Source organism: Oryza brachyantha, chromosome 11 (genome assembly GCF_000231095.2).
Source record: "Oryza brachyantha chromosome 11, ObraRS2, whole genome shotgun sequence".
Lineage (NCBI taxonomy): Eukaryota > Viridiplantae > Streptophyta > Magnoliopsida > Poales > Poaceae > Oryza > Oryza brachyantha.
The window spans coordinates 13,331,489-13,344,981 of NC_023173.2; the positions used below are offsets into that span (position 1 = coordinate 13,331,489).

At 38.9% G+C, this 13,493-nt stretch overlaps 1 protein-coding gene across 2 annotated transcripts; it reads right to left on the minus strand.

Moving 5' to 3' along the window:
* Window positions 1-266: 266 nt before the first annotated feature.
* LOC102711844 (transportin MOS14) lies at window positions 267-13,260 on the minus strand. 2 transcript variants are annotated; one of them, XM_015842200.2, is made up of 21 exons: window positions 12,523-13,258; window positions 12,340-12,423; window positions 12,177-12,236; window positions 11,372-11,500; window positions 10,969-11,030; window positions 10,775-10,831; window positions 10,038-10,158; window positions 9,717-9,848; window positions 8,670-8,750; window positions 7,799-7,912; window positions 7,256-7,335; window positions 7,040-7,175; window positions 6,260-6,409; window positions 5,040-5,125; window positions 3,864-4,051; window positions 3,692-3,784; window positions 3,118-3,305; window positions 2,899-3,010; window positions 2,145-2,302; window positions 1,691-1,807; window positions 267-1,239 (listed from the first exon to the last, which is right to left on the minus strand). In XM_015842200.2, exons 1-21 carry the CDS (start codon window positions 13,174-13,176, stop codon window positions 1,009-1,011), a joined length of 3,033 nt encoding a protein of 1,010 aa, XP_015697686.2. In that variant the 5' UTR covers window positions 13,177-13,258; the 3' UTR covers window positions 267-1,008. The 2 variants fall into 2 exon arrangements, with proteins under 2 accessions (XP_015697686.2, XP_040384749.1); XM_040528815.1 differs by lacking the exons at window positions 267-1,239; window positions 2,145-2,302 and having other exon boundaries at window positions 1,740-1,807; window positions 12,523-13,260.
* Between the last annotated feature and the right edge of the window lie 233 nt (window positions 13,261-13,493).

The window sequence follows — 13,493 nt, forward strand, 5'->3', positions numbered from 1 at the left end:
TTTGTTGCATCAGAAGGATGGATGAAAAGGACAGTAACATAACAAAAAATATTTTAATACTATTATATTATAAGATGTTTTAATACTACTTACATTCATCCATAAATCAATTAATATGCTGACACATGTCATAATGGAAACAGAGACCATAACATTAGCGTATTGCCATGTTTAATTCTTGATGAAAAGCGTAGGAACAGCCTACCATTTTCTTTCCCTAAGAAACGAATTATATAAGAGAAGGGAAGACAATGTGGGCGAAAAAGAGCTCGTTCAACATGAACATGCCGAATATCTCAGCCGAATCCCCACATAAATATCTGAAATGAAACTTTTCAATCCCCATCTAGTTTTAAAGGGAAGACCGGTATGAGCTAACAATTATATTTACATTTCTCAAAAATTTCCCCCCTCATAATTTGACTTGACATGATGGTTGCTTCGATCGAATGCCCACCAATATTACTCATGTAATGAACACAAAATTTGAGACAATGCATATGAATGTTTTGTACAGCGCTAAAAGAAATCACCTCTGACCTCTTCGTTCCCAGCTTCCAAAAAAATAGAGGATGTTGGAGTATGCCCTGCTAAACCATGCATTTCCAAGAGATTAGCAAGCATGCTCCAACTTGAGGAACGGTCATTGGCCTCAAGGAACCTGTGATCCACTCGATCTCAGAGCAGCCTCTAGTCAGCAGAATGACCATTACACCAGTGCCTTGTCCCTTTCGGTGCATTACTATGCATTATGCAAATCAAAATCAGACTCCCAACCAGGTCTTTGCGCAAAAGGCACCATGAAACCACCTAATCCGGCTAGAGGATGAGCGATGGGATATATGGAGATCAAACCATGGGATCAACATTATGTGACATACCGGACGACAGTTCCACGCAGTCACACTTTGGATCGTCATGTAAGCCCTCCAGGGATCAGAGACAACTTCGAAGTCAAAACTACTGACAGAGGCAGTTCCATCGGGGTATGGCAGTTCCATCAACATGTTATGAAGGACATGGCATGGGAACATTCCGATGACTTTCGGCGAAGTCTCTGACTATACGCTTAAGGGTTCTTCCGCCTTTCCCTTGCATGTAAGCATGGCTGCTTCTGACATTATCGCCACTCCTACTGTGAAGATAGTCTGAGGCTGCATCCTGAAGTACACTGAGCCATAAAGGAATTATCATCTCAGCTTCCCCTTGCCTTAGGTACTCTGAGGGCATAGATTTCACCTGAACAAGATTGGAAACATGTTAGCCCATATCAAGCAGAAACACCTCGACGCTAAGCTTCCAGCATATAAATACATTAGTCACTTATCAAGTGCATATAACACACAAAAACACCAGAGGTAGCTGAAAGTCAACAAATAGCTACTTGTGACTAGTCTGACATGACAAGTTGACAACTATTACTGGCTAGCATGTAAATGTGAACGGATGATTTCTAGTGACTAAAAATTAAGATGTCAAATGAAGAGATATCATTTGTGATTTTCAAATGATACATTTCTAGACCATTACAAATCCACTCATTCATGAGAACACAAATCATGCATAAGGAAAGGAACACAATACGTCAATCTTGATGCTTCTACATTTGAGGAACAAAGAATAATACACATGGAATAGGCATTCTTGCCACTATTGAAGCAAAAGGGTTGTTACTCTGGGAATTCAGTACCGCTGATTGCAGCCATCCACAAATGGAATCCCAAGAAAGAATGCCCTTCCATGTTGTTCTCTCACAGAGGCTGCACAATGCTGCCATTTGCTGCAATATTGTTGCAGATTTATGCACCTGTTTAGAAAGAAAGGAATAAATATCTTGCATAGTCTCAATGGGCATGTGATTTGCCCTCTGAATCGATCTTATTTTTATAAAGAGAATATCCCATGTAGAAAAAAAAACAAATCATAAATATGATTAGTGGTACTAAACTGGAAAACTCTGGATAAGCCACACAAGTAAATATGAACACATAATATTGTCAGCATTATGGTCAGGGTGCAAACATAAGCCAGAAATGAAAAGGTACAGACAAAGATAGGCTTTGAGGCACCAACTGCTGACGAGATATTTCTTATTAGATGTGAGAAGCAGTGGGAGGTTAGTGTACTCTTAAAATTGTACCCACCCTTGATAAGGCTGATACACCAAGTAGAGCATAAAGTACATTTGACATAAGACCTTCGCCACAGCGTGCCAAAATTTGAACTAGCACTACACCAGGTGATAAATCAGAGAGACACTCTCGAGATTCTAGCGCAGCAGCGAGACTAACATCAAGAAAACCTGGAAGTGTCATGGAAATGATTAGATGAGAGCACAAAGTACAACACAATATTAAGCGCAATAGCTGGAGCTGAATGCTGAACCATGATACGGTAACAGATTGCAAGGGTTTATAAACTACAAATAGATCTTTTAACTACAAAGAGATTATAAGTGTGCAAAAAAGAATAGCACTTTTTACCACCAGCTCGCATAACAGTGATATACTAGTTTGAACAGACAGAATAATGTAATAAACCTTTCTTATCCAGAAAGCAGCTGAAAAGGCATCCATGACTCTTTGCAGGCAAAAAACACTACCATGACATGATTGCTTATTAGTAGATAACATCCAAGCACTTCTTTTTTTTTTTGCATAAAGCTTCATCTTCTCAGGGGAGTAAATCTCTTAGAATGAAAAAACAACAGCCCAATAGGACAGTTTTTTTTTTGCTGAAATCAAAGATCAGTAGTTCATTATGCATCCCTTGTTTTTTCCACCAAATGCTACTGGTAAATTTACTACATACCTTGCCAAAAACAAATGTTCCGAGTAATAAAGGTATTTAATTGATATAGAGAAAATATACTACATAAAGGTGGACAAATAGTCTCACATGACATATATGACATGGCAGCAAGTGCTGCTCCTCGGTGCATTGCTGTCGAGCATATAGCAGCCTTCTGAAATGACAATTCAAGCAGGGAGCCAGATACGACAATAGCTTCCTGATTATTCATGCAATCAACACAGAAAATTACTGTCAGACTATCCATATCATGCAACAGCAATGAACTAAAACAACTTTAACATATAAGATATGATAAATAAGAACCTTTGGACAGCAACGAATAAATGTAGATGTGAAGTTAGCATAGGCTTCAACAAGATCAGGTTCTTGATCACATGTGTAAGAAGAATTCAACGAAGATATTGAAGCCGCAGAGCTAAATGTTTCAAAAGTTCTGACACATAAAGCACCATATTCTTCCTTGTGACCAAATTCTTCAATCACACTGGCAGCTGAAAATGACAATGATGTCATGGCAGCACGGAGTCCACAGATATATTGGATAATATACCAGAGTAGTAAATTAGTACTTTAAAGTTCAAACCTATCTTGTGGAATTGCTTTCTAAACGTAATGCTACAAAATACTTCAAAAATGATATTCTAAGATCATGGAATGGTGACTAAAAAAATATAGCAACTACATAGCTAAAAAAGGTAAATAGTAGCTTTTGATTTTTACCTAATGCTCTAACCAACCACATCCTACATAGGTGGTAAACTGTAAGTTAAATCTTATGTGTAAATAAACCACTGCTACCATGTTGGTAAAAGGACTAGCAAGTTATTCATTATAGAGTTGAATAGCAGAAAGCAAAATGCATGTGCACATGCGTTACCTGTTCTTAAGAAGCAGTCATGCCTTTGAAACAGCAAGAAATTCGTTGATAAGCATTCCAGAACTTTAGGTAACAAAATTTGGAAGTGTTCTCCTGTAAAATGCAAATGCTTGATCAGAACAACGATCTACATGCTATTAGTCTTGAAATTTGCATTCAGATATCAACTTACCACAAGAATGTATTGCTAAGGAAAGCGAACGACATGCAGCTGCAGATAAACTAACATTCTCCATATGAGATGATCGGGAAAGTCTTTCAAGGAGTGGCCAGAATATACCAAGAAGAACCAAAACTGTGTCATCATCAATTAGACCAGATGTAATTGATGTTGCCAACTGGCCAAATAAAGCACCCATCCTGGAAAAGAAAACTCCATTTTCATTTGCTTATGTTGTAGATCAGAATATGTTTCTAATTTTCTTCCAAAGCATGTGAAATTCTCCAAAGAAAAAATAACACTATCCTAAACAGGGTTAAAAAAGACAAGTGGTTCCTACTTTTTTAAATAAGTAGTATAAAGCAAGCACGACAATAATATCCTCACAAAATTCTTTAATCTGCTCAAATCAATATATTATTTTCTACAGTTTCCTGTCAATGGTCTAAGTGGGAGAGTGTAACAAGTGCCCGCCTTTCCAAGATCTAAAATCAAGCAGAAATGAAAAGAAACACTAACTCCCTAAATTAATGGCACAGTCATCTGTTTATCAAAGATCAGCACATCAAACAACCAATCAGAGATGATCGTCCACTTTCATTCTTCTGTTAATCTCTAAAAAAGTTGATTACTTGATTTCATGTACAGTCAATTTTTCTTCCTAGCAGTTGAGTCTAGTTAGCCTTTATTCATCTCTATTGGCTAGAATGTAGTTAGCATGGCAATGCTGTTGCGCTTTCATTAATCACTAGATAATCCAAAAATAAATAAGATTGGATACTTGTACGTTAATTGAATATATTTTACTGACATGCTCTTTTGATGATCGCTGAAAGCAATCAAAACAATACTCACTTTCTATGTACTCCAAGTTGTAGTTAAGTTGCACTATCATTTATTGTCCACGTATCAACATGTGGATTCTGCACAGTTTAACACTTTGAATAGTCTGTACTATGTCAATGCAACGCAAAATTGCACCAATATTAATCAAATTTTATTTTACTTAAAGTCAAAAGATTAATAATCTACAAATGCTAGTTCTTGTACCATCATTAATAAGATCATGCTTGAATTAGTCCAGCAAACTGCTAACAGTGTCACCACAGAGTGTGGCCGCTACAAAAAATATTGCTTGCAGAATGGGGCCACAAAAATGTAAGAATACAAGAAATAAACACTAAGTACCTGTAAAGACCATGAACTGCAAGGTTCAATGCTTCTGTGTAAGCAGCTGGATTTTGTTGCAGAGATTGATCTCTGTCTATGTCAATCTGTAAAGGATGTGGAAAAAAAAAGACAATATTTTAGTTTTAGATGATTTCATGGTCCAAAAGTTCAGGAATGAGAAGGATTTGTTAGAGTTCAATGCAGAGTTCTGTAGGAGCAATAAACTAAAAATACTGAACCAGTTTTCAATGGCAATATATATGTTTCAGAAACAGCAGGAGAACAAGCATAGGAGTACACAACTAAAAAGAAAATTCACAATTGTTGCACAGAACAGGAGAAGGGAACTGAGTTTAGTGCAAGCTGTGTTTCTCAATTTTCTCTTTAGAATTACACATCCATGTATATTGAACAGTAGTGGATAGAAGGCCTCATAGAAAATAAGAGCTGAAATATTTGTGCTGCATAACTGGTAGGATATTTTGAGAATGTTTAAGATGAAACTTCTGTTTGCCATACAAGTCCTCAACATCCCATGATCCCATGATGTATTCATGTCTCAACTCTCAACTAAGTAGACATGTCGACAAATTAAAATGCAACAAAGCAATCTTACAAGCATTTAAGTGGACATTAAAGCATCTCAGAACATAAATGAGATAGTTATGAAGTAGTTCAAATGCAACCATAATGTCTTATTGTCTTGTACTGGAGTCAATAATAGGAAAAAAAATCCTAAAAATAATTTGTTCGCATGCATGTTGGATGCTGGAACATGTGTGACAGTAAAATACACACAAACAAAGTAATCATTATGTGCACTGTACCAAAAACACCTGTCCTCATATAGTGCACACATGATTGTGTTTAAGTGTTTTTGCACAAAGCTATGCAGGTTCATATGTTCAAACATGTGCATCTATGAATGTTTTGAGAAGCTTTTCAAGCGTACAAACCACAAATAGGTTCATGTGATACATCAGTGCCACTAGTGTATTACTCAATACAAACGAGAATAGCATTGCAGAAAGCAACAGATATCTGGAAGAGCCATTGAACTTTTGCCAACACAGTTGACAGTTAAAGGTTTGTCCAAGGACTTGTAATGAACGCAGTTAATACTTAATACAAAGGTTTATAATGATTCGTTAGATAATATCATGGTGACAAAGATAATAATCAAAAATAACAAAATATCAGGAAACATTTCAAGGCTGAACTCGGGAGAGAGTGCATACAAGCTTCTCGACTGCTGAGTAGCTGGAACAAAGTAACCTTGCCAGTGAATTTTTCCTTAACTCTTTGTCAAGAACCGAACATAGAGCATGTGTAATTGCACCAATGATCTCCTCCTCGTCCTCTATTCGCAGGTTCCCGGCATCCATACCCTATGAGACAACACTTTTTTAATGCTACATTGCATATAGTTGCTTGCCAATAAGAACCAATATTTAAGCTAAATGTAAAGGTAGAGATTGATGTGGTAGGTTATATTCATATAATTTAAATCATGTAATGCCAGCATGAAGCTGTCAGCACATATGATTATCAGCCAAAGAAATGATCAATACAAATCTTTTGCCATATACAGAGCATACAACGAAAAACAACTCTGTAGATAGAAAACCTTTCTACTATTTCTCCAGTCATATTTCCATTGCATCAAGAATGTATGCCCGAAAACCAAACTATCCTGAGTGAGATTCTTCCAGCAGCCTTCGGTCAATAGTTGATAGGACAGTGAATACATTTTTCCCTTGAAGGGCATGAATAAGGCATTCAATATATCAGAAGTAGCACTTTTCAACTTAATTCAGACTAAAAGCAAACATGCCATTCAAGTCGATTCAAAATCATTTTCAGCATTCTTTCCAAAACCTGGAGTGTTACATCTGGAACATACTCAAAATTACATTGGATTAATTTATCATTTTTTAGAGAAGTCATGGTACTAGCATCGACCTCAAACCAAAAATATCAGGAAAATAAAGTTACTAAAGTAGAAAATCGTAAGTTACCTTGCTGATCCAGAAAAGAATTTCGAGATTCTGCGGCTCATTCATCAACGAAGAACCATCCTCACAAAGTTTACGCAAAGCTAATGAGCAAGCATTTGATGATACGGATTTTGAAATCCCTGAAGCACAGAATAGGCTGACCGTAAAGGTAAAATATATTAAGTATGCTAAATAAATACAATGTTTCAATTCAATACATATTTAGAAAACACTTACAGTAATGGTTTGATATTACTTTGAGAAGATGCCAACAACTTTGAGTAAGAACCAATGACATCACCAAACGATTTGTAAACCTAGAATGATTAGGATAACCACAATAAAAGTTTAGCTTCACAGGTTGTAAAACGAAAAATATTTATCTCTACTACTTAATAGATTGTACGTGGTGGTGGTGGTGGTGGTGAGATATGTATATGTTCTACAACTTATTACCCTCACACCTCCCAAAAAAATGGCAATGACACATGTGACCCAGTGAATAAAAGCTCTCAGAAGTAGATGATGCAGAAGGTACGAGAATTATTTGTATCTTTATAGCATATTGCACATCACGTCATTTCTTTTGGCTTTATCACATGAGTAACAATAAACTATTCCATGAGAAAGAACGACAATAGCTATTTCAACATTTATGTCCTTTTGCGTGTTTCTTTGTCTAAATAATACTCTTTGTATTCTGCCAATATTTTTGTGTGGGCACTTGCCTAGTTTACTCATAGAACAGCAATTATAGGAAGCATATTGAGAGGACTTTACCAAGGATAGGCATCCATTCAGTTCACTATGTGCTCTGCTGGACAGAATGTTCACAAAATGCATTATGATTGAAAAATCAAAGTGGCTTCCATCTTGTAAAATTGTGTCAGCAACCTGTAAGTCAGTAATTTGTGAGGGGTAGATCAACATATTGCTTCCATGCATATGCTTATGTGCAACCATACAAAGACAAAAGCGTGTATGCGTTCAACTAACAAAGAAACAGAAAAAAAGAAAGAAATTACCTGCAAAGCAAAAAAGATGAAACACAGGGAAGTGTAAAATAACAATTTGCCCTAGGTGGAATGTATACGCATAATACCCATGTTTTATCACCAAGATTAGTCAAAAGCTAACTGTCCAAGAGAATTGTGATAGTAAAATAGGCCATTTCCATTTAATGCAATTGTACTACCTATACATTGCATCAAGTAGCAGAAAAATTTTGTGGTCAAAGCCAGCATCGTGAACTAGGGCTTTTTGAGCCTCTGAGGGAGCTCTAGCACAAGCCTATTAAGCCCATCAATAAGATTATGCTTGCCATTATGCACGCTTAACTTTCATTTTGCACCGGGTTGTGGTTGAACTATGGTCTGACAACTTACTGAAGAATAATAAACACCTTCAAACAGGTGATAACATTTTGGGCTCCTGGGTGATATTAAGTGACAAATTTTTTCAGATCTCAACCTTGATAAATATAGTGAAAGAACTGAAGAAGGTACTGGTGTGCAAACATATTAAGATCAAAATAATGGAGACAACAATGAAACTGCATCTTCATCGTATTATTGTAGTAAGCTACTGAATACTTTACTCGATACTCTTAAAAAATTATCAGCAAGTCTACCAGCGGATATAAAGCACTTACCATGCTAAGAGCATACATTCGAACTTCTACCTCTTTCCAAGGAATTGATTGGCTAGTCAAACCCCATACACCAGAAAAAAGCTGAATACAGAAAATATAGCTCAAAGTTAATCAACATGATGATCACATTAGGGAGCATAAGAAAATAACCTAAAATACGTCCGGTTCCAAAATGTAAGCATTTCAGGGATTTGAATCTTGTACCGAAATATGAGGGTCATCTTTTCGCTTTTTGAAGGAAAAGTCAAACGGTGTATTTGCAAACGGAAAATAATTTGCAACTAAAATTTTTATATATATGTTCATAGCGATCTAAAAGTCAAGGCTGAAAAATAAACTATGATGAAAAAACCTCAGAATCAACTTCAAATTTAAGGTTGAAAATTCAAGTTTTGTCTTATAAGCATAAGCAAAAGACAAAAGATGCGGGTCTTATTCTAAGTTTCTGACACTATTCATAGTACTACTAGTCTCATCAATCACTTCACATTCAAAATTCTTCCTATTTTATCCCCACCTACCCTCCCACTCCTAACCATTCCTCATTTATTGAGGGGCATCATAATTTTTTCTCTCAACCTTAATCTCTGATAAACAGCCTAGAAATACTTACATTTTGGGACAAAGATAGTAATTGTCACAAAAGGCTTAAAATTATCCCACATATCAGAGACATTAGAAGTAATACATAGAAGTTTAGTATATTAATTTCATGATCATTAGCTAGGACAGTATAAGTAATTAAGTATAATGGAAACCATAAGGGTATTTGTTTGTTGCAGAAAATACCGAGAAGGGAGAACCATACAGTGTGTTTCTGTTTTTTTCTATTTCAATAAACATAAATATATATGCAACAGTATCACAGTAACAGTATGTATTTAGAAATATGGTGTACAACATATCCACATTGGAGTATCAGACTATTGTGTACCTAGGTCAAAAATACAGTTACTGGATGTCTAAGGATACCACCACTTCAGCAATTATACTTCTTTTCTCCCTGGATATGGAAGATGAGAAACCTTTTGGCGAAAAAGCACATACCTTATTGATATATGCAGGAGCACCTAAAAGCAAACAAATATCAACAAGAAGCTCCTCCAAGTTCAGTCTGAACTGTGCTAGTCCATCAGGTATGCATAATTCCCCATCAGTGCCATGTTCATCGGTGTCAATCTATGGTTTATCAGGGAAAACAGGGAATTAAAAATGATGGATTTACAATTTTTTGTTTAAATTGGTAGGGGAAATGGAAAATATCTGAAACAAAATAAATTGTGAGCAAATGCTCAATTTTGTAAGGTAGGAGTTTCAGTTGATTGTTAGAAAATAAGTAAATGAGTTCACAGGAAAAAGAAACAAAACCTGAGCACGGAAAAGAAGTGCATCAAGCAGTGAAGAAAACACGGGGGAAAATAACTCTTGCGCAGCATTCCTTTTGTCTGTTTCTGCATCACTCTCAAGAATAAAATGTGATAAACTGCACCTGCAAAGTTTCAATGCATAGGTATAAATATTTAATTGACTACAGCACGAAGTTAAAATAGTGGGATATTGACTCAACTTTGTAACTAGAAAATGAAATATTGAAATGAAAAACTGCACACTTGTATTATCTAATAGTTGCATAATTGTTGATCCTTATATTCCAAAATATATATACAAGACCTGTGGTGTTTAACTCTCAATGAAATTACATCAAGGGGACAATGACAAGGAGAAAAACAGTCAGACATGGCTAGAAGGACCATGCGTGTATCTCAGGTTACAGTTATCTCATTTTTTTTTATGAATTGGGTTTTGAGGTATGATAGTCAGAAGTCCATTGAGAGACTTTGTTAGAAGATTCCAGTTGAACCTAAAAAACCATGAGGTCCTCCTAGACTTTCTAAACCCCCACAAGGCCACAAGCTTATAGAAGACATTATCAACACACACAACCATCCTTAATTTCCACGAAGACAAGATGCAGAAACACATGGCAGCACAAACAGAAAGAGAAGAAGGGAATAATATGTTTCCAAAGAACTAATACTTGTCAAAAAATCGGAAGAGCTTCTGATGTATTAATATAAAAGAAAACAAAAGAAAGACATTATTACCAAAATTGCAAGGTTGAATCCGCGATCTCCCAATCCTCACTAGAAAAGGCTACACATCTGTATTGAGGACAAAATCTTTCAAGATCAGAAAAGGTAGTAAAGTAATTGAACTTCAGAATAGCCCATTTGAAGCATTGAAACATGCAACTTAAAACTAAAAGAAAAGTACCACATAAACAATTCAATAGATTGACCTCAAAAGTGCATCGGCAAGAGCAAGTGCTTGAACACTCCCTTCTGCAACCAAAGCAGGTGCCTAAGAAAGTTGAACAGTTATCAGTTTATATTCGGCAGGCTCATACTTATGAGAAATAATGCATTCTGATTATGCACAAAGGTGTGTACCATTTCACAACGGATTTTTTTTCTCAGGCTCGTAGCCCTTATTAGAATGCTGATTTTAGGAAGTATATGACAGCTTTTTTGGATATTCCACTAGTGTTTCACCACTTTCACTATAGCAGAGGTCTAATACTCACTCCAACTTAATAGCAACACAACGAATGGAGGGTTACTTTTTGAGTAATAGAAATGCAACATAGGTAGACTACATATCATGACACTGCAGCGCAACCGCACGGTTAAGACAAAACTTACTGCCTGACCAACTTCACATATCAAACAAACAAGACCAGCAATAATCTTCTCGCTTCTGTTCGAAAGAGCTGGCAGAAGAAGAGCTTCTCTAATGTACGGCATTTTAATTAGAAATGCCTGAGGTAGATCCTACAACCAGAAAGTGCCACACATCGAGATTAGTAGGATTGTATTCGGTTAATCAACAAAGTCAAAGGGGAACAACAGTCATTCAGGAACTTTACGTTTCACAATAACATGCATGTTTCAACAAGATTACATACAAACTACTTAGCACCAGCAATCTGCTTGATTAACAGACAACAAAGACAAGAAAATTCAAAACCATAACCCTATGTTACTTCAAATCATGCAAGTTGAGATTCTCAGCTCACTAACTACGTAGAATCAGCATAAAACGTTAGGACAAAATACATGTGGAAAAATATAACCAATTATCAGTACCAAAAATCATAGTTTGCCCTCCAAAATAAAATACCAGATTCTGTCCAAAAAAACAAATAAATGAGGAGCAGGACCAGCATTGCGACTGTTCTAGTCATAATATTCACATCGTTTAGATATTTGGTGCCAAATATACTACATGAACTAGCAGACGCATTGAACAGTGAACACCATGCTGAAATGAACTCTGCATTAGTTTAATCAAATATAAAGCAAAATATCTTGACACAAACAGAAGAGAGCTAAGTGGCTGACAAGTCAAAACTGTCCAACTCAATCACGAAGACGTGCAACCCCCAGACAGAAAGTAACTGTCTCAATTGGTTGCAGAAATTGGAACTTTCAGAAGGACAGAACTTACTTGGTACTGACTGACAAGCTCGGTCATAACCTCTACGGCCACATCAAACGAGAAGGACACCTTCACAACAAAATAACATGTGAGGACGTGAATGCACAACCTGTCCTACAAAGTACACCTTTATGAGCTTATAAAGAACCGAGTGTTACTGCATTGTTTCCACCTGCAGCGAGTTGAACGCGAAGGTGAGAAGCGGGTGAGCAGCGAGCGCAGCCGCCGGCATCTCCGAGAAGCATCCCACGCGGACCTGCAATGTTTGTCTTGCCTCTCTTAGCCATTGATCGAGCAGAGAGACGAACGCGAGTGAGCCGTGAGGACCGAGCAAGCGACGGAGGCGCTTACGTACCCAGCTCAGTAGGCACCGGAGGATCCTGCGGTTGCGGTCGTGGTCGTTGGCGGTGGTGGCCGCGGTCTCGGACTGGGCGAGGAGGAAGTCGATCACGGCGGGCGCGTGCGCCATCAGCTCGCGCGTGAACCGACACCGCGCCGCGGCGTCCACCCCGGTGTCCCCGCTCTGGTCCTGCACCACCTCCTCGGGGAGCACGGTGAGCAGCTCCATCACGGCCGGGTCCGGGAGGAGCCGCATCCGCGCGAAGAGGCCGTCCACCCCGCCCTCGGCTCGGAGCGCCAGCGCCGCGAGCGCCAGGGATATCTGCGTGAGCAGCCGCGGCGGGCCGAGGCAGAACCGCCCCGTGGCGAGGAGGAGCGCGTCGAGGAGCTGCGGCAGCGGCGGCGGCGGGCCGGCACCGACGACGGGGCACTGGATCTTCCTCCGCAGCATCTGCGCGGCGAAGAAGAGCAGGTCGGCGGGCGGGTCCGGCGACGCCGACGACGACGCCAGCAGCGAGGTCGCCACCCCCCACGCCTGCGGCGACCGCTGCAGCCCCAGGAGCCACTGGTTGGCCGCGAGGCGCGCCGACGGGTCGTGCGCCCCGTAGTTGAGCGCGTGCACCGCCGCGGCCAGCCGCGCCCGCAGCTCCGACGCCTCCGCGTCGTCCATATCGCGGCGGCGGCTGCGGCGAGGTGCGGTGGTGTGGAGCGCGAGGATTCGGTCGAGGGGACGGAGGGGATTGGGCCGAGTGGCAGCGCACGGAGTTGGGTGGGGGTGGGGGATGCGATTTTTTTTTTTATTTATGTTTCGATCGTTTTTTACTCCTTCTGGGGAGGGGGGGTCATTTTCGGGGGTGGGGGGCTGCTCGATTACGACGAGTAGGCGATAATGCATTAGTGCGGAGGAACAAGTTGTCTAGTTCATTTGAATTCCCTCGCAGCTACTTCGATTTTTGTCCCTAAAATACAATAATAAATATAACAGTT